At 39.2% G+C, this 27,313-nt stretch overlaps 2 protein-coding genes across 2 annotated transcripts; one reads left to right on the top strand and one right to left on the bottom strand.

The window, feature by feature from the left end:
- Positions 1 to 338: 338 nt before the first annotated feature.
- On the bottom strand, positions 339 to 5,233 carry tp53rk (TP53 regulating kinase). The gene is made up of 3 exons (XM_040159099.1): positions 5,113 to 5,233; positions 3,071 to 3,373; positions 339 to 963 (listed from the first exon to the last, which is right to left on the bottom strand). The coding sequence occupies exons 1-3, from the start codon at positions 5,231 to 5,233 to the stop codon at positions 476 to 478; spliced, it is 912 nt and encodes a 303-aa protein (XP_040015033.1). The 3' UTR covers positions 339 to 475.
- Positions 5,184 to 16,594, top strand: slc2a10 (solute carrier family 2 member 10). Its single transcript, XM_040158725.1, has 6 exons — positions 5,184 to 5,265; positions 9,664 to 9,739; positions 12,566 to 13,846; positions 14,760 to 14,882; positions 15,983 to 16,118; positions 16,287 to 16,594. The coding sequence occupies exons 2-6, from the start codon at positions 9,736 to 9,738 to the stop codon at positions 16,381 to 16,383; spliced, it is 1,641 nt and encodes a 546-aa protein (XP_040014659.1). The 5' UTR covers positions 5,184 to 5,265; positions 9,664 to 9,735; the 3' UTR covers positions 16,384 to 16,594.
- The last annotated feature ends 10,719 nt before the right edge of the window (positions 16,595 to 27,313 follow it).

Genomic DNA, 27,313 nt, shown 5'->3' with positions numbered 1-27,313 from the left:
AGTATATTTACATCAGTGTCTAACAGCTGAAATACAGTCAGTGAACTTGTGTCCACCTCGTGTCCACATATCTGCAGTCTGATTTGTGCTCTTAGTCAGCGTGTATGTCCTGCGTACTCGTTTAGTATGAGGAGATTTTAAAGGGAACATATGCCCTTGAGTGCTCATTTGGTCAGAGATGTCTCGGGAACTCAAGTCAGAATAGACATCTAGGCTACATATAACCACCGTTTCAACAGCAGTTCATTTCAGGTATGGTGTGAAACGGGTAACATGCTGAGAAACGTCTATATGTAACTTCAGACACATCATCATGGGCAGAAAAAAACTTTTGTCCATTTTACTCCAAAACATTTTATTTATTTTTTTCCTTCAAATACAACTGTCTTTGTGCACAACAACAGCTTTAGAATTTCAGCATGTTTTCAGACACATAGTTTCCAGGGAGGCTTGTCCCTGTACACAGCTTGGATCATCATCCCATCATGGACCTCTTCCTGCCTCTCAACCGAACCTCGTCAAGCTTTTTAATGACGGCTGATGACTTCTTGGATGATGCTGTGTAGCTCTTCAGTAGCTTCTGAAACAGAGTCTCTGTGTTGGGGTGGGTACTGAGGAAAGCCTTCTCCAACACGTACAAGTCCACCCCCTTATCCTCCGGCAGAGCAGAGATATAACTCAAGCCGAAATCAATGAGGACCAGGTCGGACTCTTCGTCCCCCTGGCTGCGTCTCAGCAGCATGTTGGAGGTGGTCAGGTCTCCATGGATGACATCCTCATCGTGCATTTTGCCCAGGATCTGGCCCACCCGCTGAGCCAGCCACTCCAGCTCCTGGTCCTTACAGGAATCAGACTGCTGAGTGGATGCAATGTGGTCTCGCACAGTCGAGGAACCCACGATTTCCTCCAAGAAAATACAGTGCGAGGTGTAGTCCACAAAGTAGACTACAGGGGCAGATATTCCTGAGAAGAAGAGAAATTGAAGGAAACTGATTTATCAACCTGTATGGCTGTGATGTTGGGCTCTAAAGATACAAAATTTAATTATTATGACTATAAACCTGTGTTGGACACTTTAAACCTTTTCATAAACCCATTAAAAGAAAACTTTAACCATGTAAACAATTTAACCTAATTACTTTCTGGCTGCGTTCTTTCTGCGCATGCTGCTGTTCATTTTCATGTAAATGTGTGGGGACATACATTTCACCATTTCCCAAAAATGGTGGCTTCAAAGCTGAACATTATTGGATAAACTGATCGAACATGTGCCAAAGAGATAAGATTGCATGTAAACACCAGAAGTATTAAATCACATCCCATGTCAACAGCTGTCCCGAAATCTTTAACTGGAATGATTTCAGTCAGAATGAAGAAAAGAGTCGATGTAACCGCAGCTAGTTTGGCTCACTGATGTTTTTAATAGTTTGTGGAGAACAATTGAGCTCTATCGCACAGAAGAGTCGGATGTATCAGGCTTTGGATACACACACAGTACTTGTTAGTAGGGTCCATTCAGTGTTGGTTTTGGTCTGCACATGGGGTTTGCTGACAATAAGAAAAATACAGACTATCACCAGACTTTTCCCTTAAAGCTAGAACGGAACAGAGAGAGAGGGTGGCAGTTTTCAAGACAACAAGGCAGAACAACATTAATTATACTCATTTAAGGGCACTGAAGTAATGTGTACATCATGGTGCTATACTCTAATCTGTGATCGGATTTAGAATTTTCAACCACAATCACATCTTGATGGACTATGTATAAAAATGGCTGTAATTCCTAAACAGTTAATGTGATATTTTTGTCAAACCCCTTGAATTAAAGCTGAAAGTCCACACTTCAATCACAACTTGATGGCTTCCTTTCAATTTCATCGTAGTAGTGTACAGAGGCATAATTGTGTCACTGTCCAAATACTTATGGACCTAACTATACCTAGTTGCCAGCGTCTGTGGAGTACTTATATGAAGTAAAAATGATTTTCAGAGGTTGTTAAGACTGTTTCTTGACAATAGTGCTGAAAGTCAGTTTATCAAATAGTTGCCTGGTTTCAGACATCAAATGTCAGATTTTTTCCAGTGACTGAAAAAGTGAATAAGACAAAAGATGATTACAGTTTTAACTGAATTAATAATGAAGTGACATAAAATGGCAATTATATCTGATTATCAGGTTAATCAGTTTGTCAAAATTTAAATTTATCACCAGGATTTGCTACTTTCATTGTAGATTAGTTATCTTGGGGTATTATTCTACTATTAAGACAAACCAAGCAATCTGAAGATTACTTTCTGACATTTGAAATACTATGCGGTCAATTGATTATCATAGGTCCCTTTTTAGTGCATTTTGTCTTGTGTGTATAGTTTCAGCACTTCAAATGTCCACAATTGTCTTTTTGTGTTTTTACTGGGTTTCAGGATCAGAATCAGAAAAAACCTTACTGTTCCCCGCTGGGAAAGTGCTTTGGTACAACTGCCCAACACGCAGTTAGGAAAGAGAAAGAAAAATGAGAGAACGACTACTGTAAAATAGTAAAAATAAGAGATGAACAGTAAGTCAACAGAAACATGTATAAAAAGTAATGGATCCAGCTTCAGGTGACTGAAGTCCCCGGACGTCATGAAGATGCCGGGTGTTTCTGCACATTTAACGTTTTCTTAACCGCCTTGATGCAAAGACTTTCCACTTGTGGGACGGTAAAGATCTGAACTGAACTGATCAGCCTAATCCAATAAATGAGCGGCAGATTTAATCAATCGTTACCTGGCTGTCTTAGTGTACGGCAGCTGGGTTGAGGCGATCATATCGAGGCTAACGTAGTGAAAGAAACTCATTTAGCTAAACGCTAGCGTCTGGCTTCATAGCCAGACCCAGACTACCTTTGTTGTGTCTATTTTCATTGAAATACAGCAAGCCACATCTCCCTGGGCCACCGATGTTTGGTGACACTGTCACACCGGCGTCTGCACGGTCCGCAGCGCGACAGTCTCGGCTCGAGCCGAGTTTTCTAACCGTGTTGATTCTGTCCGGCTGGGACCAGCAGAGGGCTGCGGGGAAACCTACCTGCCCTCCGGCAGCGCAGTATGGAGCGGACCTCCTGCACCGTTCTGCGCTGTGTCAGCTTTTCGTCCAAAGCGGGGTGTCTGTAGAGTTTCGGGAACCTTTCTTTCACTATCGTTGGCTTTCCCAGAAACTCTGCGCGGTACACCCGGGCTTCCGCTCCTTGTTTTAATAACTCTGCTTTACTCAGTAACTCTAGCGCCGCCATGCTCTTCTCCTGGGCCAATGTTGACTCCTGTCTTCTTCTACTGCCTGTTGTCGACCTCTTCTTCTGCTCCGTTTCTATATGCTGCCACCTAGCGGCCACTACGTATACACATTCACTACAATGGGAAACATCGCGCTGACATTGCCTGATGAAAAGACATGTTTTTCTAGTTGTGAAATAAATCTTAAACTGTTCATCTACGGTGCATTAAGAGAGACTTAGAGGACAAAACCATACGTAAATGTATGTACTCACAAATTCTTCATTAATTTCTTAACTTTCCCTTGCTTTGTAAAGTTCGGAGGCAGGTTCTCTACATACACCTTGTTGGAGATGCTTACTCAATATACATTAGCTGCTTCCATATTACTACATAATATGGTTCATTTTAGTATTACCCTCATGGATGAAGTTAAGGGCAGTCTGAACATAAGCAACATTCAGGGACTGAATTTGCTAAACTAAAGGTCTCATTGTAGTGTTGTTCATTCCATAGAGTGGTCTGTCCTAATTGCATATTTTAATTAAAGTTTAAATGAAAAGTAAAAGTTGTGCAATCGCTTTCTTCTCCCAGATATTTTTGAATAGGTCAGACAGATTTTCTTCTTTGGCTGCTGTATTTCACCTATTTAGGCAACAGACTACCTGTTACTGTACGTGGCCTCCAGAAGAAACCATAAGCACTTGATATGAGGGCAGCTTAAGCCTGTTTTGTTCCATTTTCCTATTATATATATATATATTATATATTATATTTTGCATATTTGTGTTTTTACCTTTCAGTCTTATTCTAAAACCATCATCAGGAACAAGTAGCGGTGCAGCAAACAACAGCTAATAAAGACCAAGCGTACCAGCTCACTTGTATCTATTACGCTGATGGTATCACCAGCCTAAACTGTTTGTACGATAAGGTGTTAATGTGTGTTGATCTTCCGTCTCAACATCATGCAAACAACTTCAGCTCCTCAGAAGCCTTTAAACCACTGGTCAGAGAGGGTTTGTACCTGCTCATGACATGTGCTTCTTTATGAAGAATGATGTCTCTTCAACCGTTCGCGGTGTCAAGTCCAGTTCAGCAGGAGTTGTTAGAACATCTATCAGATGTTTCAGTTTGTTACATGATAACACATGCTAGAGTACAGAGCACTATACCTCTGAAATGCAGTGAAGAGGAAACATGAAATAGAAGAAAACACACATTTGTGCTCAAGTACCTAAAACTGTGCTTAAGTGCAGCACTAGAGTAAATATACTTGGTTGTATTCCATCACTGCAATTGTGGGTCATTTTTTGAAACACCCAAACTGTTGACCTTTATCAGAATATAAAACTACTGACTGGTCTTCTCTGTTCTCATTCAGCAGGTATCTCGGACTCCGGAGCTGCAGGATCCGGAGTAGTAGCAGGATCTGCAGCTACTACTACTCAAAACTCATCATCGTCGTTATGTATTATTATTATTATTATTATTATGAATTGGTGCTGCTGTTATTAAAACACTATTACTCCTATAAGTATAACTATTATGATCATTCAGTCTGACAGTGCTTGAATACAACAGTATATACAGCTGTTCTTGCCCCCCCCTCCTCCATTCCTCAACCCACCCCACCCTGAGTCTGGTTCTGCCAGAGGTTTCTTCCTGTTAAAACAGAGTCTGTCCTCTCCCCTTCCTCGTGGCGGGAACTGTTGGGTGTCCCTCTCTAACATGGTACGGTCTTGACCTCCCTCTGTGTGGGGTGGTTTGGTGCTCTACCAACAACAGTGGACTGAACTGGTCCGTCAGACCTCCTCCGGGCTGGGCGGTGGGCCGTGCGTTACGCCTCTCTCGTACTGGTTGGACAGTTGTCGACCTCTGGCGTCAAAACTTCGCCAAGAAGTGTTCTTCCCTGCGACTTGACGCGGCTGCCACGTAGCTCACACTTCCTGGCGAGCCGGCAGTTTTCCAGGAGCATCTTCAGTGGTTTAACCCGCTCTGCTGATCACGGTGAGTGCCATTTCTCTTCCCCGGACGTCCCGTAGCCGACAATATACAAGTTGACGGCGGACTGAACGTGCCCTCGGACCTCATCACAGTGTTCCAGCAGACAGCCGCCTCTGCCCGTCCCGTTAGACCGACGGCCTCAGTTCCTCTCCGGACAGGCAGTCTTGAGTTGATGAGGATCTGGACATGTCCACAGCAGAAACCTGTTAACTGGAACTCTAACCCGGCTACAAAAAGGGCTGTGAAGAAGATTTGGTCCCTGGTCAGCCAAAGAGTCTGTTTGTCTTTCAAACCAAAGGCAGAAACTGCAGAGATAGACCCTCCTGGTGGAATGTAACTGAGTACATTTACTCAAGTACGGTGCAATTTGGAGTATTTACATTCAATGCCACTTTATACTTCCGCTCTGTAACAGTTCAGGGGGAACATTTAACTTTTTACTCCACATTTATCTGGTAACAGTTACTTTGCAGATTAAGAATCTTCATATAAAACATATACAAAGCTTATAGAATATGATGCATTGCTATAGATTAAACCACCCAACAGAATATAAAGTACTTAACTAGTTCGCCCTTGACCTGCCACAACGTTAAAATGCTACTTACATGTTCGTGCATTAATAGTAATAATAATAATAATAATAATAATTATAATAATAATTAATAATAATAATAAAAAGTCAGTATTATAACACTCACACACTGGATGATGAATACTCTTATTTTTGATAGTTAAACTACATTTGACTGATGATACTTCTGCTCTTAAGTCAGGTTTCGAATGTAGGATTGTTACTTTTTACATTATGGTATTGATTGATACTTTCACTGGCGTAAAGGATTTAAATACTTCTTCCACCACTCCAGATAATCCAGCTTTTACTCTTGATTGCTTTTTAATAGGACGGTTAATGGATGACAGCTATACTAATATTTGTCTTGTAGTTTGCTGCTTTGATATAAAGCACTGTATAAACTTGGTCACAGTGCTAAATGAACCGTATGACTGTAATAGAAAAGGGACAAATATCAGAGTAAAAACAAACTAGTCCTGATAAATTTACTTATGTAACTGACAGAAAATTGACTATCCCCCACCCCCCCACCTAAATATGTTTTGGTGCCGCAGGGCTACAGTGTGATAACAATTCAAGCAACACGTGTTAGAAAAGTTGTATTGGAACATTCTCTCAGTTATGTGTTGCTTTACTTAAAACTCTATGTTTTTCAAATATGGCTTAGGACCCGCCTTCTTCATTTTCTGATTTCTGGCACAACCTTTGTGTGCCTTTGCATAAGAAATACAACATATTAGTATGTCTTTATGTAAGTCCTTTCATATTCCTAACTGCCACTGTTTTCCACCCTACAATTAAAAAAAATAACTGCAATCTAATCTAATTTTATATTGACCCATACTGTGTGGTTTCTGCATATTAGCTCTAGGCTGGTGAAACCTACAGAACAGCCTCTCAAACCTGAGTATGGAATCTGTTCTCCTTCGCTGGATAAGATCCAGACCACTCAGGCAGGTTCCTTTTGCCTCTTTAGATCATAAAAAGTATCCATGTCCATTGTTGCCAATGAGCATAGATAGCAAAAGCCGGTTCATCATTTTACATCAAAATACGTCTCCATAATTGAGAATGTTCTATCAAATAGCCTAAGTGCAAAAAATTGCCTTGAGGCACAGTGGAAAGTTACTGTTTAGAAATATTAAACTAAGACGTGTTTTTAAATAGTCAATTATGCTCCTTTTAGAGATTCAGAATCGAAGATAAAAAATTCTGTATATTAGAGATTCTGTTTTTCAGGCTAAATAAGCAACATGAAGACGTCAGCTTTAGTTTATAGATTTAACAGTTAATCTGTGAATCAGAAAATTATTTCACACTTAAATTAATAATGAAAATAATAATTAATTGTGGTAATACAACAAACCATATGAAAGTAACTGGAATGTGATTTTTTTAAAAATGTTTTATTAAGGATGCTTCACAGTATTTAATATTTATGGACTTGAAGACGGCAATGAGCTTTTTTTTTTGCTGCTCACAAACATTACTGATCAAAATGATCCTTTAACTGCATCAGAAAACATTAATAACTCAGATTGAGTTTTTTTCTAGTGTTAGCCTGTCTATTACAATAATACTAATTCTACTACTACTACTACTACTACTACTACTACTAATACTAATACTAATAATAATAATAATAATAATAATAATAATAATAATATTAATGATACATTTAAACACCTTTCCAAATGAAGTTTCACAGTTCTTGCAGGGCCATAAAAAAGACAGTAAAATCCCAAAAAATCACAACACAAAGAGAATAATACGTAAAGCACATAAAAAGCTACGATCGTGAAATGATTAAAGAATCACTTAAAAGCAGCTGAAAAAACAATTTCCACTGGAGGTCTACTTACTCACTTGTTGTGCTTTTAACCATAACACATGGTCTTCATCAGCAGATGGAGTTTAATAATAAGTTTAGAGGAAATAGGTTTAAAAGAGAAGACTCTTCTTACTGCCCTCATCTCTACAGGAAGGTCTAGGAGCCCTGACAGCTAAGGCACATTCATCTTTGTGGCTTTGTGGGAACTCCACAGGTTTTATACATGACGTTCAGTTTACTTCTTGTGAGGAGCTGTATTTAGCCTGTAAAAACTGTTGTAGAATGTCTTATGTTTTTTAAAGCCCAAGAAAATAACCCTGATGTTGTCATCAGACATGGGCATCCAGGTGCATAGGTTCTAACGAAAATGCTGTTGAGTTGTACTAAGGGAGATATAGGATCTAGCATTTTTGGACCTTGACCCATAGGGACAAACAGTCAGGATATACCCGCATCTGCTGCTTTGATTTTGATAAATCGTTTTTAATCTGTCTCTCACAAGTATCAAAACTTTGCGGGAGTACAGTACTAAACCGCTGGATTACCCTCTTGATGCTGATTTAAGGGCTTAACAGCTCGCCAATAGAACTAGGCACAAAGCCCATCAGAGCTCTAAATGTTATCAGTTACATTTTAAAATCAGTTATAAAGCAAACAGAGGCCACTGCTGGGATGCATGGTTCGGTAAAATTGTATTGTACTGAATTTTAAAGTATGATGCTACAAACCTTACAGAATCCTTCCCATTGATAATTAATGGGAGATATTTTTTATTTGTAATTGAGTTTTAAATATCCAAAGTGAGCTGTGAGAAAATAATCTATAAAAATTTTAATCTATAAATCCGGTCAGTTTTATAGCATAACTGACTGACATGAATGTTTTCTATCAAAAACACAAGAGTGAGCCACTGTTACTCTGGGTTACATATTTCTTCATAAAGAAGAATGTGGGCACTGTAGTTTAGTCAGAAACAGCTCCACAGACTGATAACAGCATCACTTTCACAGTCTTTGGAGAGTAGTTCTTGTAAGGCAGACGTTGCGCATGCGTGGGAACACGTTTGGTACAGTGAATAGAACTGGTCCAAGCACAGAACCTTGTGAAACTCCGTGACTAATATTTGAGTATATGGAGGATTTATCGTTAATATGCACAAACTGAGATTGATCCGATAAACAGGACCCAAACCAGCTTAGAGCGGTTCCTTTAATGCCAGTTAAATTTGCCAGTTAAATTTTCCAGTCTCTGTAATAGGATATGATGGTCAATGGTATCAAATGCAGTACTAAGACCTAGCAAGACAAGTAGAGAGACAAGTCCTTTGTCCGCTTCAATTAGACATACAGTATATTTATACTCACTGTATCGATCAGACTCTGTCCGAGACATCGAAAATTTCTCAAAAAAACCAGTCCAAAGTCAAGAGGTTGGGATTTGTAGCACAACAACCTGGGGAAGCAGTGAAAACAGAACTGCTTTCCTGAACATGCTCAGTGGCCTCTGCCTTAAAGGAACCCCAGAGACTGTTAAAGTGATCACCATTATTAGTCTGTGGAGCTGTTTCTGAATAAACTACACTACCCACATTCTTTTTAATGAAGGAACATGTCACCCAGTCCAATAGTGTGGCTCACTGATGTGTTTTTAATAGGTTTTGGGAAACAATGGAGATCTATGGCTGAGAGGAACAAGATAAAGTATATCACGCTTTGATAAACACTAATACTCGTTAGTAGGAGACATTCTTTCTTTCTTCTTGAGCCCATCTCAAGTGGACTCCCTAATGAAATCATGGAAATCAACTAGAGGGTTGTCATGGAGATACGGCTGCAACAGGCTCTTGTGGGCTCCCTTGTCTTTTCTATGAGCAGGACACAATACTCCCTGTGGGTGCCAGATGAGGAAAGCACCACAGGAAGTGGAGATGTCCATATTATTATTATTTTTATTATTATTAATATTATTATTATGTTTTGGTTATATTTTACAGATGATGTCTTCTAAGAAACTAATCCAGTCCTGCACAGCCTGACTGAAATGTCTATATAATAGGACAGAAGCAATGGGTAAGTTGTTTGTAAATGCTTATTTTTCCATTCTATTTATTCTATTCTAAAAAACTTTACTCTGCAGACTGTTTATTTTTAAGTAACAGATCAATGAAATCCATTAAGGTCCCCTGCAGGGTTGACGAGTTTGACCTGTTTAAAGTCACAAATTTTTGTGCTGAAGCTGCTGAAGTTTCTGAAACTACATTTAGACCATTAGAATAAATCAATCAAATGAACAAAGAAAATTAAACTCTCTGTCAGGTTTTCTGTCACTATGTATGTACTGTACACTGATCAGCCACAGTATTAAAACCAATTAATGGTTTTAATGTTGTGGCCGAATGGTGTATGTGCAAGCTTAATTTTTCCACATATGGAAGACAGACAATCTGCACTGAGATTCAACAGCTTCCATTTGGATTCGGGTCTGCCTCATTTGCATTTCTGTCAATAGATCCTGCACATAAAGGACTCACAGGTTAATGTGATGAACAGCTGTAGAGCAGTTGGAATGACAAACACGTATCATTCATGAGGAAACTAACTAAAATATGATAGGTACAGTATATAAAAAAGTAAAAAACATTCTGAGATTGGATGTACTTGGACCTAATTTACTATACCTGGACTGAAAAGTGCCAACTTTGATAAAAGTTGGCACTTTGATAAAACTTTGATAAAAGTTGGCACTTTTGGGGGGGTATTCATAATACTATGAATGAAGTATTATAATAACAATACTGAGTCTAGCATGCAAATTTTACTTAGTTAAATGTAGAAAAATATTATCACTGAAATGTACCAAAGCACCAAAAGTAGACATTCTCATTATGCAGCCTGATCCCTTTAAAGTATTGGATAGTTAGTATTGATGCATTAACACATAAGTTGTTGCATCTGGTGTAAATGGAGATAATTTTTACTACTTCACATACATTTTGCATTACTCTGACAACCAGAACCCATGAGCTGTCCTGTCATTAGCTACAACATAACTGCACATATTGAAAAGTTTTTAATATGGTGGTTTTGATATGTTATTTCTTATGTCTTCCATTGTGGTATGTTAGAAAACATAACATAAAATGTAGTTCATGTAAATTGCAGCCACTGTGTGCTTCCTGAATGCACATTTTGAAGATAGGATTTATATGCTTGCTGCCATCTGGAGAGGATAATAGAGGCCTAAATTCCTGGAGGAAAGGGCCTGGCTGAGTACACTCAGCTGAGTCTTCTGTAAATACAGCAAACAGTCTGTAATTCAAGTTCAAGACCTTAATTGGTATTCTGCAAGCATAAGGCAATGTGTGTTCAGCAGTTTTTTGTAGTTTCCTTAGGAATTTAAAGGTGCTGTTGTGCTTTTCCCACCACTGAGTCGGGGTAAACAACAATTTCAATCCCCAAAAACTTAAAGTTGGGAACTCTGTCAACAGCTTCACCCTTAATGCAGATTTGGCTGTGCACTGTTTTTCTGGTTTTCTTTGTGTCCACAATAATTTCCTGATAAGAGCACCAGTCTGTCAGGTTCTGCACCTCTTCTCTGTTAGTAATGTCATCTGTCAACTGTATTGTTATCTGCACATTTAAAAATGGTGTTGAAGTTGTAGGCAGTTAGACAGTCATGTATGAAGAGGGATTAGAGGACGAGGCTCAGCACACAACCCTGTGAGGAGTGGTGTTCAGGGTCACGGTGGAAGATCTTTGCTTGCCTAGTCTGACAGAGGGTGGTTGATTAGGAAATCCAGCATTCCATTTGCCTGGGTTGGGATTCAGGCCCACCATAAAGCGTGGCTGCCAGTTTGCTAGCCTTGTTAGCTGTATTCAGTGAAGAGCATTCTGACATATGCATCATGCCCTACAGATGAGCATGGGCAGTGTGGAGAGCTGTGCAGATTGCGCCCTCAATTGATCTATTAGCTTGGTAGGCGAACTGGTGCTGGTATGGAGATCTTGATATGAGAGAGTACCAGTCTCCCAAAGCATTTGCAGATGATGCATGATGAGTAAAGTCCCCTGTACTCAATCTGGCCGAGACGTTTTCACTTAGTTGATTCCTCCTTACTTAGTGCATATGCAGTGTAAGGGCCTGGGAGCCCTCAGGCATTGAAACACTGAATCTGGGTTCATTGTTGTCCTTGTCAAACCTGGCAAAGAAATTGATGAGTTCCTTAGTCAGGTTGGTGGGGGCAGGCTGTAGACTGCTACCCTTTTTGTAGTTGTAGTGAACTGGATGCCTTGCCACACCTCCTGTGTGGCAGTTGTAATTGGAGTTGTTATTGAAGTTCTGTTCAATCTGTAGTTTTTGGATGTTCAGGCAGCCGTTGTAGGTACCAGATATGTTTGGCCTGCAAGATCTGCTCGGGGTCCTGCATTTACAGATTACGTCAAACATTATCATTCGCTGTATGTCGGAAGGTGTAGGGATGCCGTTTGTGCCGCAAACTACCATTTAACTGAGCAAATTTTGATTGTGCAGTTGTTTGTGTAGAGAAAGAAACTCTAATAAAATGTAAAGGAGAAAACTTTAAATGTAGTTATTTCATATCTATTTGTGTGGAGACTAGAAGTTCACTATGTATATAGTGGTTCAAAAGTCTGAGACCACTTTGCCATTCAAGTGAAGTTGGTTAGCCAATAGGATTTGTCCATTATCAATTTGCAAATGCTATTCTATAAGCCCTGATGGTGGGTCTGACAATCACACAGAAAAGTTTTAATCAAAATGTTCTAATGAAAATCCCATGAAGTTGAAACGCTAAGATAAAAAATCATGAAGTCATATATTTACTATTGTTTTTTGCTTATCTCAAAAAATAAACCTGAATATTTCCTTACTCCTAGGTGGCTCCATCCTCCTATTGGCCAGTGTAGTGTCCGCTTTGGGTGGCCTGGTCTTTGGTTATGAGCTGGGCATCATCTCAGGAGCTTTGTTGCAGCTGAAGGCAGAGTTCAGGCTCTCATGCATCCAGCAGGAGGCTCTGGTCAGTTCTTTGTTGATTGGAGCTCTACTAGCCTCCACCGTGGGTGGCTGCTTGATCGACCGCCACGGCCGCAGGAACACCATGCTCCTCAGCAACATCCTGGTCCTGACCGGCAGCCTGGTCCTGCTCATCAGTTCCTATCCTGCGCTGGTGGCTGGCAGGATCACAGTAGGCTTCGCCATGTGTATTTCCTCCATGTCCTGCTGCATCTTTGTGTCTGAGATGGTTAACCAGGATCACAGGGGTTTCCTGGTGACATTGTACGAAGCTGGGATCACTGTGGGTATCCTGGCAGCTTATTCCTTCAACTACATTCTTTCTGACTCCCGGAGAGGGTGGAAGTGGATGTTTGGATTTGCTGTATTTCCAACTTTGGTTCAGCTGGTCTCTATCTGGTTTCTTCCATCTAGCACTAAGGAATCTTTAAGATATGACTGCAATCATGCTGAAAGAGACCTCATGAGCCCCACTGAAACCCAAGACACAGATGACTCAAAAGTCAGCTCCAGCAAGGACAACAAGAAGGTTCAGTACCACTTCATGTATCTGTTCCAGCGTAAAGACAATATGAGAACTCGGACTATAATTGGGCTCGGATTGGTGCTCTTTCAGCAGTTCACAGGTCAGCCAAACATCCTCTTCTATGCCTCCACCATATTCCATTCAGTGGGGTTTCAGGGCAACGCCTCGGCAGTGCTGGCTTCTTTGGGTTTGGGATTGGTCAAAGTGATTGCCACTCTGACCTCGATGGTGTTTTCAGACAGGGTGGGCAGGAGGCCTCTGCTCATCATTGGATGTTCCATTATGGCGCTGTGTCTGATAACCATTGGACTCCTCAGTGGACATTCACTGATGAATGCTAAGAGGCCATGTAATTCTGACGATTTCAACATTAACATAACAGATCTACCTCATTTAACTGATGGTAATATATCAGTTTTTGACACACCTCTTGATGAGAGCCAAAGGCTTTTTAATAACAAAACACAAAATGAAAATGTAGTATTTGAGAAAGCTGGACAAAAACCACTGGAACCTCGTCCAGAGTCTTCTTCGAACATCTATGGCACAGTTGTGAACTGGATCATTCTCGCGTGTATGATGGCTGTTGTCAGTGCGTACTCCGTTGGATTTGGACCAAGTTTGTATATTCACTCAAAATGGGTCTTTTCTGAGTTTAAATAAGTTCAACTGCTAGTATTCATTCATTTTCATATTCATTTAAAGCTATACTCAGAGAGGCTGTCAGCCTAACCAAATAAGCATTTCATAGGTGCTAGCATGCAGAGATGCCCAGTGTAGCATTACTGTCTTAAATGTATAGTTATCCAATATAAATTCTGTATATTGTAAGGGCTAAGCGAAGGCAACTGTATTTGCTTGAAGTTTGTGGAGACGTTTTGCCTCTCATCCGAAAAGTTTCTTCAGTTCTAACTGACTAGTGGGGAGTTCCAGGTATTTATCCTCTGGTGAGATCAGCAACACTTGGGAGTTGTTGAGGTAATATGAGTCGTTAACCCTCCTGGTCATCATGTGAGTCGTTAGGATAACACGGGTCAAGGTGTGGATGGGTGCTAACACCTTGAGGGTCATTAGGTTTATGACTATCGAGCAATGCATTATGTACGGGTTTTGGCCAGAGAAGACCGATGGTTTGAAAGAGGAGGGAAAGAAGCCATCATTGTCAATCTTGAATAACCTTCACTAAACAGAGGAGGTGGTCTCAGACATGACCTGTCAGCCACCTACAATGCAGTTCTAAGTTCACTCCCCAGACAGCTGAACACCCATCCACACTAGGGCTCATGTGACCTAGGCCACTCACATGATAGCATGGTGGGTCACCCTAACGACCCTCAAGTTGTTAGCCCCCATCCACACCTTGACCCATGTGATCCTATTGACTCACATGATGACCAGGAAACATCTTCAAGAACTTCAAGCAAGTCCAGTTGCCTTCGCTTAGCATTTAAGGAGTATCCAATATACAGCCTCACCTTTTCCTGTGGGTTAATAGAGCTAGGAAATTGAGCTCTTCTTTTGTCTTTGACCAGTGACCTGGCTTCTCCTGAGTGAAATATTTCCAGCTGCCATCAGAGGAAGGGCATTTGCATTCACCAACTGCTTCAACTGGGCTGCCAACCTGTTGGTCACATCCACTTTCTTGAATGTTATTGGTGAGTTCCCATACAAGCTTTTCGTGGAGGACATTTTGACTAGTCACAATAGGAAAAACACAGGTGTAACTAATAATATTAATGACAGTTCTTTTCTATGTACATTCCCCACTAAGCCAGGCAGTCAGCAATAATACCAACCACAATCATAGCCATACTGATCAATTACACTTTTGCTTTTCATTTATTGACAACTCAGAATGTCTACCATGTAAAAGTCCTATTGATCCTGTCTGATTACCAACTTCAAAAATCCAGCCTTGTGTATTTGATTACAAGAATCTGTTCAACACCAACATATTACCACCCTTTAAGTTGATATGGTGTACTTACCAGCAAACACTGTCTCATTACCCATCCAACAGATACATAGCAACATTAGCATTAATTTGAAGTTGTATGTCTAGCCACCCAATGAATGCAAGCAGTATTACTCTCCTTTAAGTTCTGTTTTGGCCTCCACCACCTCCTGAGAGAAATATTGGGCTCTGAGAAACTTAAATGAAATAGAACTATGTTACACTGAATGGAACACATCCGCTATTCCTGGTATGACAGGTCAGCATGTCTGCTGAGGAAAAGGTATACAAGAATTTTAAAGGTTTAAGCTGTTCCATCCAAACAGATGCAACCAAACAGGAGAGTGAGAAGCCAATGACATGAAAACACCTTTGCGGGTGGACATTGTCTGTGTAGGACTTTGAGTTAAGAAAAATATATTGCTGCCTGAAAGTAAATTTAAGAGCAGTCCAAAAATCAAAATAAACATTATTTATTTCTTATTGAAAAGACAAACTTCTGAAATGTAAAAGAGGCAGAATTAGAAAAGGACTATATGTTGTAAGACTGATATGATGAAGATTTCTGAACAAATTCTTACCGCTAAGAGTGAACATGCAAGCATTTAGAAAAGAAAGAATAGATGTAATAGTGATTTAAAACATTTTGATATTTGAGGCCATACAATTATGTTCTCAGATAGACATCTGAGAGTGATTAATTAATTAATGATTAATTAATTTTTGCGTCTGGCACTTAGTTACAAGCTCATGTACAATAAGTCACAAGTTCAAAAAGTGAACTGTGTTTCTACTCAACAGATGCAATTGGTCTGTCGTGGATGTTTTTGTTGTACGGGGTGATTGCTGTGGCAGCTGGAATTTTCTTCTACTTCATGTTACCAGAAACCAAGGGGAAGACTCTGGAGGAGATAGACAAGGAGCTGCGTTTAAACAGGTGGGATCTACAGTACATTTGTCTGATAAAATGTAAGAGTATTAATTAAGTTGACTGCTGGCTGTAAGCCAAATTGCCATCCAGGGACATTAAAGCTTTACTCTACTACAATCATGTGTGATGCCATGCTGAGACAGTGATGTGTGTGTCTTTGGCCTTGTTTTGCAGGTTTTACTACAGTGAGGAGTGCTGTGGCTGCATCAGCCGGAGAAAGACTTCCCCACGGTACCAAAGAGTGTACTGTCAAGTTAGCACCTCAGGGTGAATACTGTAAAACTGCTATACTGACAAGGCATCACTAAAAAAGTGTTTTAGCGTACTACACACACTGAAGACAAAGAGAACAAAGTGATCAATCCCACTCAAACTGACATAAAAATCATGATGATTGAAAGTAGATATTACTGTGTTGCACTTGATACTGAAATCTATGTGTGGTATCTTTATGAAACTTGTTGATAAAGTGTGTTTTCTTAGTTTTTTCTGTGATCATGTGTGTTGATTATACCAGCTATCAAACTGACACTGTACTGTAAGTCCTTTGGACCTTCAGTTCACCTGCAAAGTTTCACAAATTTTTCTTTTTAACCTTGCATCAGTGTACCATACACTGCCCTACTCCCACAATCTTTGTTATTCCATGTTTAACTCTCTTCAGATTTAAATTAAAGTTGCTCTCATTCGTGGGAATAATACTTTTGTTTCCTTTTAGATATGGTAAGTAAAAATTTATTTTTTTACTTTTGGGGGATTTCTGATTGGCTGCTATTTAGAGTGCTCTAACCCTATACATCTCAAACTGACATAGTCAATGCCACAATCTTGATTAAATAGAGCTTCTGTGTTCATGTTAATTTGTGTCTTTCCTGATTTGAAATGAAGCTTTTCAGCAAAAATTTAAGCAGGCAGCTTTCTGCCCACCTATTTGCGTCATCACAATGAGGTTCTACCTTTAAACTATAGACTGGTGACAAATGAAAGGAAAAACCTGAATAAACGAGTGAAAATTAAAGAGAAAATTAAAAGAGAAAATTAAAAGTCTTACGCTGCCACATGCCCATCTCGGGTCACTGGCGGGAACACAAGGATCGCAGAGACCACCGTAACAGGGAGAGGTGCCCCACTAGTGCTGAAAAGCCATCCATTTAGCCATATAAGCCGCTGTGGTCTCGCAGTTTGAATGGTGCGCACCACATCCTGAGAGGGACCTAGTCTCTGTAAGTGCTGCCTAACAGGAACCTAGCCCACAGGTGCTGGCTTATCACGGTATAACTCCTGACTGCTCACTCTGCCTAAGATAGCGCCCCTCCCAACATCTGCCCCAAGTTGTCTCTTTCTGCAAACAAATCTTTTCTGGCTTTCCCGAACCTGTGTGTGCTCTCAGCACAGCTGAGAAGCTTAGCTGAGTGCACTCCTCTGTGGCGATTAATGTAAGCTGTGGCTGTCTTGCTGTCTATTGTCTTGATCAAGATGTGATGATACCTCAGCAGCTGGGTAGTGAGCAATTCCAACGTGTTTATGTGGAGAAACATGTGGCAACTGTCCTCCCACCAATTGTGACAAGCAGGTTGCTCCTTATCCTGACAGAAATGGGTCTGTGAGGATGTGAGGATTTCTCCAATGGGCTGAATCCTAATCCACTGAAAAAAGATGAGTGACAACATTAATATATTTTCGCTGACCTCCAAGTAAAAACAGTTCTGTTTACTATATAACATACATTTGCGACCATACATAAACAAATCACAGCCATCATACATAAGTAACACTCACTTAACCTAGTTTAAAATATTGAATATTTATTGTTTGACAATTCCTTCCACATAACTTATATTTACAACATTTGGACAAAGGAAATTAAAGGAGTAGGATAGAGCTAGATAAATCGGATTTCAATGTCCATTGTATGCTAATAGACAATATTGATGTGGTTACATTTATAAATGTGAAAATCAGAAATGGTTTTACATCATACTAGTACTGTCAGGCCAATTGTCTGTATGCAGGTTTATGCACGACGCTATCCAGGGAAAAATTGTCCGTTGCAAAGCCTGACAGTGCATTATCACCTATTATTGCACGTATTCTGTCATCAATCTCTCATTACGGAGACTTGCCCTTGACCCCATCCCTTTAAAGTCATCGATTGCCTTGCTTATGACGAGACATTTTTTTGAAGCCATTTTCATATATTTCGTATACTTCAGTGACAGTATGACCCTCAGGTGACATTAACAGCATTCGTGATTTTTTTCCCATTCCTTGACTTTAGCATGTCCCTTAATTCCACTGATGATACTGTTCAAAATTATAGACTTTCTTTTATGGATCTCTGAAAGCAGGACTTTCTCTGAATCTCTGAACTTGCAAAGATCTTCTTTTTTGTCTTTGACCCCATTTTCATGAATGAACACTTCCTGACATATGGCACAGGACGCATGGCCTTCTATGGTATTATTGGGGCATTAATTATGTCATTTACAATTCTTATGAATGCGCGCTGAATTATGCACATGGCATTCATCATGTTTAAGCAGGGTAATTTACACAGTTATCTGAAAGAAGAATTTGGGCTAAACCCTTCAGTAGTTGATCTGGTGGTGGCTCTATGGATGCTTGTGTGGCCTGAAATACAGTAGACTGGTATTTGTTAGAGGTTAAAAGGAAATAAAAAGATTAAATTGATCTGGTGGCTGGATTCAACTATCATGTAATGAAAGATTCTAGTGTTTATACACAGATTTATATGGATGGTGCTAAGAAACCTGAGAAAGGACTGACAGTATTTGGGGGGGGGCAATATCATCAAAAGCAATCGTAATAAACAGAAGAACATACAATGGGTTAGGGGTTTACACAATGGAGATGTTGGCAGTGTTGGTTGCACTGTGATGGGTGGAAAAAACTAGACAATATAAGGTGTGGATATGTCCAGATTCATCCTCAGCCGTACCAAGTTGAAGGTCTTTCCATCCAAACAGCCATCAAGATGTATGATATGAAGTCCTTCAATCAGTCACATGGATAGCAAATCAGGGAGGTCAGGTGAAATTTCTGTGGGTATCAGTGCATGTAGGGGTGAGGGGAATGAGAGGGTGTCAAAGTATGAATAGAGTAGAATTTTATATATACATATATTTATATATACATATATATACACATATGTATAAAATTCAAAAGACTGTCGACAAAGTTAATCTGTCCTCTGCACATCCATCACAGTCTGGTTTGGAGCAGCCACTGGAAACAGACTGCAGCAAACAATGAGGACAGCAAAAAATCATTGATGCTCCCCTGCCCACCCTTCAGGACTGGGCAGGTTCTTCATGAACCAGGAAACAGGCAGGGAAAATCATCACAGATTCCTCACACCCTGGACACAACCTTTTTCAACCCCTTCCCTATGGCAGGTGCTATAGAATCCTGCATACATAAACTACCAGGCACAGGAGCAGTTTGTTTCCTAATGTCAGCACCTTCATTAACAGCTCACCAGTATCATCTGCTATGCCATAGCTACCTGTTTCCTCAGATAGTTATTACACCCTGCTTTACATCTACAAATACTGAAATGTACATATACTTATACACCAAAATTTCACTCCCATATGTGATGCGCATTATTGTTTGCACTACCACACACTTGCACTTTATGTATATTGCTTGTCTTTTATATAATCAGCATATTGCTTGTATATTGTGTATTGACTCTACATACTATAAATGCTGTCTGTACATTGTCTGCATTGCTTGAGAAGCCACAAACTGCCAGAACAAAATTCCTTGTGTGTGTTAACATACATGGCCAATAAGTCTGAGTCTGAGTCTGATTCTGATTCTCTGCACTCAAAGAACAGTGAAAATGGTAGGGAAACACCAGACAGGCTTGTGAGAGTGATGTCAGGAAGAGGAGAAGTGGAGCACACAGTTCTGAGTTGTAGGAGGTATAGGACACAGAGATGATGAGGAATAATCTGAGGGAATTAGGGGTGCAGGAATTCACATTAAAAACATTACTGAGCATGCGTGAGAGAGAACTGGTCAGGGTACAGCTAGTTTTTTAAAGGGATACAAAGATTTTTTTATAGGATATGATGGATAAACAGGAATAGGGTGGTAGGGTGGCTGACATGGACATGAAGTATCCATTAAGTGTAGTTTAGGGGTTTTGAGTGTGTGCATGAAGGGATTTAGCAGAAGGTGGCGGTAATGCACAATAAGAAGACGACGATGGAAGCTGTTGCTGCTACAGACTGCAGCTGGCTTTACCGTGTTGGTACTACTCTGTAAACAAGGCCAGTGACTGCTACAGATTGAGGGTAAAAGGACAGCTTCAGAACACCATCTACCTATTTTCTGTACTCTGTTTAGACACAACCGTCTGTGGGAACTGACCGCTCTTGAAAGTCGGAAGGAGTTCATGGAGCAGCGACTAGCTGCGGTTGTCGACAAGATATTTGAATATTTCCAGATGACAATAACTGACAGTGGGGAGCAGCTGGAATGCTATCGCAAGTTGGTGGACATCGTCTTTCTACCTGAAATTAGGCTGTGTTTTCATTTAGCTGCTTTATTTTACTGGGGACCTCTTTGTCAAGGTATTTCTACACAGGGTGAAAAAGTCTGAGAGCCCTTTCCCAGTAAAGTAGTCTCAGACCTCTTAACCCCACTGTATCTATGTATATGCTTTGTTGGAACGACAAACACAAAAAATTATAATTTCGACTGACCATCATTTGATAAGTGCCATTATATTTGAATAGGTGAGTTCATTGATTGTATACTGTGACGTTATACAACATAGAGTACACCTCTGGTCAATATCACTAACATGGGAAGTATTGTGAATCCTGTCCATTTAATAGAGTTTTATTTGTTTTTGACAAAAGGCCAAGAAGAACAAAGCCAATTCGGTTGAAAAACAGAAATGTTTGACGAAATAAATTCTCCATATTAAAGATCCAACTGCAACAACAGTCAGTTCGCCCTTAATTAGTGTGATTCCATTCCTTGATTTTCTTCATTATTTTGTGTGTGCGCCTTTATATTTGATGATAAGTTTGATCCTCCTGTTCATGGATGATACCAGTGTAACAGATATTTGGAGAGATGTCCTGCTTCTTCACAGATGATTCTTTTCAGCTGCTCTTTGGTGGAAGGGTTTTGTTGTTCTTCCTTCCATTTTAAAATACCCCAAAGGTGTCATATTGGATACAAGTCAAGGGACATACTTGGGCATGTAACAGTTTTCACGTTTATGTGATTTTGCAGTGTGTTTGGGATCACTGCCATGTTGGAAAATTTCTTTCACAAGCCTCTTGAGACTGGGAGTCATCTTTTCATTCAGTATTTGGTTACAAACTTGCATTCATAGCGCCATCTATAAATGTCATCTCCCCTACACCTTTGCACTCATGCAGCCCCACATCAGCACACTCCCACCTCCATGTTTCAGGGTCGGCACTATGTAGTCACTCTCACAGTCTGGATTCTTACTTGTTGAGACAGTTACTCACCATATGGAGCCATTTTGCATTAGATACAACCTAGACCAGAACTGAGGAAGCTGTGCTGTTCACAGGTTCTTTTATAACCTTGTTCATGCCATTAGCCTCAATTGGAAATCCCAGGTCCACTCACTTCTGTTACACTGAGGTTGCAGTTTGAGCCTGTTTTTTCATTGCAGTCTATCAATCTTGTTTGGGTTTACATAAGATGTAATACCCCACACTTCATTTTAAAAATAATACAAATATATTTAACATGGTACAGCATTTTAGTTACATTGCACATGGGTGTACTCAATTTTGTTGTGTGCTATATAATGTATAATATATATATACAGTATGTTGTCTTATTTCTAAACTAAAGTGATCTGAAGCGATCAGTGTTTTTTCTTACCCGTTTTTTTAAAGACTTTATTAATCCAAAACAGATTTCCATTCAGTCACACTCAAAGTGTTCCACATTTTACAGTCAGTATTTAACAAGACTAAGGTCAAAACCTGGTACATGGCTGGACCGCGTATGGTCAATTTCTGAAATTGTGGACGTATTTGAAAACTGTTGTGGAACCGCTGTAAACAACAACTTCCAGTGGAAAGGAGCTAAAGCCTGCTGGAAAAGTCACTAGATGTCACTTGATTGATGTAATACGCTAAGTAGCATATTCATGACATCAGCTCACTTTGAAAGAGCAATGGCCAGTGGGGAAACTCCAACACTCGGCCAGCCAACCAATGGTATTACATCAGCGCTCAGTCAGTCTGTCAGAGACAGACTTTCGCATTGATAGCTGCTATTGCAGTTTAGCCAAAAAGGAAATACAAAACCAACAGGATAATGACAATTAAGAAAAAAAACAATGAAGAAAATACAATATATATAAAAATACAATTAAAAAGACAGTTTGCATTCCATGTATTTTAAAAAATGTAGTCACAATATTTAATTGCACTTATACTCTTCGCTCTTATTAAATTTCAGACAGTTCAAAGGGTCATTCCATGTCAACACAGGCCTCCCGACTGACCATCTTGGATCTTAGAGGGACCATGAGAATTCGTATATTTTACATGTTGTACATCTTATACATCTTATACATGCATCCACATGGTTTCTCTAAGACTTACCGTTGGCCCAGGAGAGAGGATATCTGTTCAGGGCCTCTTGTACATATCCTGAAGATTGTTGATGCCCCATTTCCACCAACTGGCAGGCACCAAACACTTCCACCAGATTTGGAAAAGAACGTTACTGCATTGTTCAGACTCTTAAAGCCTTAGCTAAATTGTAGAAGTGTTTTTTTTTTTTTACAATGTCCGTTTATACTGTTTAATAACCTAAGAAATATGGTTTGGCTCAAGGTCCCAATCTCATATTATGTGGATTTAATAATTAAATAACAGTCTTTCTAGTGGTATGATTGTTTTTAGGGTAGACTTTGTCATAAATCGGCAGTATGCACTTGAAATACAGGTCTGAAATATTTTTTTTCATTTTTAATGCCTCATAAAACAGAAATATGCACCTAGTTGCTAAGAAAGTACTATAGCATGAGTATTATGTATAAAAATTTAAAAGATCTGATGTAGTTCAGTGTGAAGATATAGTGGGCTCCAAAGCATGAAAGATTTTTAAAATACAATTTTAAAAATCAGCTCATTACAAGGCAGTTGCTCATTAAAATGCAACTGTGGGTCGACTGTTTTAGAAGTTAAAGACGTTTAATGGTATAGAACAATCCCTGAAAATTTCAAGCATTTAGAATGAGTAATTCAAAAGTAATGACATATGGAACTTTGTAGTTTTTTTTTTTAGCAAGACTCGTTTATTAGGGCCACGACCCCTTTTTTAAGGCCTCCACATCTCAGAAACTAAAGATGATACAAGCAGAAAATTTTGCACATTGTTTTTGGGTACAATTACACCATTTAGGTGAAGTATAAAGCAAACCCAAGATGGTCGGTTGGGAAAATATTGTAAAATCTGTGAAATTACCTTATAAAATAAGTAAAGTCATGAAGGAAAACAGAAAATAGGTAATCCTTTAGAAAAACAACAGTTGTGAATATAAATAATTCCCCATTAAAATCATCACATTACCAATAACATCAACCTTGGGGTCTTTACAATAAGAGTATGCTATGACTTCTTTTAACTGAAAGCTTAATATTGTGATCATAATGTTGGAAATGACAACTAAAATTGGACCAAAATGTAGCAAAGTTACAACTGAAAAAGAGATGAGTAAGTGATTAATTTCTTTTTCTACAAAAAGTATAGTTAACTGCAACATCAGCAAAATGTGACAAAAACATTACTTATGTATATGTTCTGTACATTTCTTAAATGTAATTCTTGGGCCTTATCGGCTATAGAGAATTTATACAGTAATGAGCAAGGTTCCAATTAATATCTTCAATGAACTGATTCCGAAAAAAAAAAAACATTACTCTTGGAGTGATCTGTCTTTGGACAATTCATTTTGAATATGTTTAGAATTGCATCTAGACTAACCTCCCATAACTGGTTTGTGGTTTGAGATATTAATATCTTTTCACCAAACACCAAATAGCATCAGGATTCCAAAACCAATATTTGATCAATTAATTTCAACATACATCTCAGATTCCCTCCAATTCAGATTTCTTTCCATCTCCTACCATTTTTTAGGATTCTTATATTTGTTTTTCCAGAAAAAAATGTACTTTTTTTTGTTTGTTTTTTAACTTTTTGATAGCAGAGTAATCAACTACTAATGATAAGGATGGGTAAAGAAAACGAGAGTCCCTCGCTGCAGCCAGTTGTTAAAAATACATCTAGCTTTATTAAATCTTGGCAAGAAGTTAAATATTTGGTTTTCATTATTTTTTTAAATATTAATACCAAAATATCTAATATACTATCCTTTACTGGAATATCACAAATGCTAGATTCAGATTCAGTCGTGGGGACTTGGTTAAGTTCAAATTTAATTCAGAAGCATTAGAAAAGGAGTTAATAATGTCTTAAGATATTCCAACTTGTGCCTTCTTTTTTTTTTTTTTTTTAAAGAGGGTTGTGTTATCCGCCAGTTGTGATATTTGAATTTCTATTCCAAATAAAGTTAGTCCTTTGAGATCTAGATTGTTAATAATTTGCAAAGTCAGCTAACTCAGCCATATTAAGAAATAAAGAGGGAGAAATTCCACAACCTTGACAGAGGCCAGGGGTGATGAGAAAGGATATGAAATCTTGACTATTTATATCTTTGTAAAGTATTTTCATAATAGTAATAAATTAATCCCAAAGTCAAGGATGAGAATAAGAGCAGGTATTAACGGTATTATCCCTGTGCAATTTGCATCTGGCAGCTTATCGAGGCAATGCAAGTTGGACCTGTAGGCCCACAGATGCAAGGTTAATACCTGCCTGCAGGTCTACAAAGATTAACAAAAAGACACCTACGTACTACATGATTTCCTAGTTTTCTCTGAAAAACCCGAATGTAACAAGGAGGTACCTATAAACTGTAGCAACAAATTTGGCCTTTCTTGAAACATCAGATTAAATTCCAGCTAATTATCTGCTAATTTGGAGAAAAATATGAGGAACGTTTCTAGGAAATTAGCTGGAAAATATGGGACCTGTAATATAAGGTATTACCTATATTCCTCCTGGTCTGTGTAGTATCTTTTAAGAGATGAATAAAAGTGATCCCGGTCTATTGATGTTTTTTCTTTTTGGTTTGTTTTTGAAGTCGTTATGATTGCTGCCAATACACTGTAGTTGTCTTTGCCCTTTATTATTTACTATTCTTTTTTTGTGCGTTTTTTGGCGCGATACTAGTCCCACACACCTGCAGCTAGGAACTTGGTTCCAAAGCTAAAAGGTCAGGCATGTTGGGAAGATAGCTGTTATTCGTTTGTCGCAGCTATCTGTAACAATTGATTTTATAAGATTTTTTTTCCTGATGTTTTCTGAATGGTTTTCTATTGTGATGAGCAAAACATGATGAAACATGATATACAAACAGGATATATCAAAAACTACAAAGGCTACAAAACTGAATGTTGGTGAACAGCTTCCCATTACTTCAGTGCTTCAGTGCGCCACTAAGGGGCGCTATAGAAAAAAACAAAAATTGCTTAATACAAATTGTTACCACTCCCAGGTAATAATGGTTAGAAACATGGTTCCACTTTTAAAATGTCAAGCATGGGAAGGCCATATTAGCTTGTAAACAGCTTGTTGAGTGATTCATTTTTTAATGAGGAGTGCATGAAATCACTAATATTGAAACTTCAATAGACGGCTGGCGGTGAAATGCTTTATATAGTCGAAAAACAAAACTATTTTGTATGTTTTTTAGCCATTCATAAGTTTGCTGCTATTATGGCTGTTCAAGGTGATATGAGCTGCATTCTTGCATCAATAATGCAAAAAAGTGAAATGATAAGACTGTGGAATTGTTTACTCAATATGTCAGAAAATAAGGCAACAGTAACAGAGGCAGCAATCACACACATTTTCTTCAGGAAACCTAGATGTTCTAGTCTGTCTCATTATTATTATTATTGTCTTACATCTTTATGTGGAACCTGCCCCCCCTTCTCTCTCCCTCTCTCTCTCTCTTTCCCTCTCAACCTAGTCGGTCGAGGCAGACCCCGCCCCACCATGAGCCTGGTTCTGATCAAGATTTCTACCTGTTAAAGGTAGTTTTTCCTTGCCGCTGTAACCAAGTGCTTGATCATGTGGGAATGTTGGGTCTCTGTCAATATAACTATAAAGAGTCTGGTTCAGACCTGCTCTATATGAAAAGTGCCCTGAAATAACCTCTGTTACGATTTGGTGCTTTAGAAATAAAATAGACTTGACTTGACAGCTGTCAGCTAGTGTTTGCTCCCCGGCAGGGACAGACTAAATAAAGTAGAATCCACACATTGCTCACTCGACTTCCACGGCCACACATTCATAACCAGAGATAACATCTCTTCAACAAACACAACCTGGGAGCTCAGACCAGTGTGCAGTCTATTTTCAGTCTATCCCTCTGTAAGATGTGATCTCTAGATTCACTATGAGAAAGCCAGAGTCAGCTAACAATCCACAGTCATGACAGTCCCGTAAACTGCGGCAGTTCCACATAAACTGAAATAATTCATGTCACAGTTTACGAGACTGTTGTGACTCAAGGTGGATCATATAGCAGCTATCATCTATGTTACTATTTCAACTCAAACTGTAATAACTAATTGAACCACTTACACACATATCATTTAGGGCAGATGTCCATGTTTACTGAGAAAAGGCGCAAATTAAAAGATATCATGGGTGGCTGTGGCTCAGGTGGCAGATCAGGTCGTGCACTAGCCGGAAGGTCAGTGGTTCGATCCCCAGCTCCTCCAGTCCAGATGTTAAAATGTCCTTGGGCAAGATACTGAACCCCAAATTTGCCGCTGATGTATCATAGTTGTGTGAATGTTTGTATAGAAAAGCGCTGTATGAATGTGTGTGTGAATGGGTGAATGTGGCAGTAGTGTAAAGCCCTTTTCTGTGGTCGAAAAGGGCTAGACTAGAAGAACACTATATGAGTGCAGTCCATTTACCATATCTGGATTTTAAGAATCAATATTGGATCATTCATGTAAAAGTTGTGATTAATCAGAAAATCAGAAATATAATAATCAGAAAATAGAAATCAGAAAATTTGA

The sequence above is a fragment of the Xiphias gladius genome, chromosome 21 (assembly GCF_016859285.1).
Source record: "Xiphias gladius isolate SHS-SW01 ecotype Sanya breed wild chromosome 21, ASM1685928v1, whole genome shotgun sequence".
Classification (NCBI taxonomy): domain Eukaryota; kingdom Metazoa; phylum Chordata; class Actinopteri; order Istiophoriformes; family Xiphiidae; genus Xiphias; species Xiphias gladius.
Note: the sequence above shows the minus strand (reverse complement) of the source record. Positions and strands in the feature narration are given on the sequence as shown.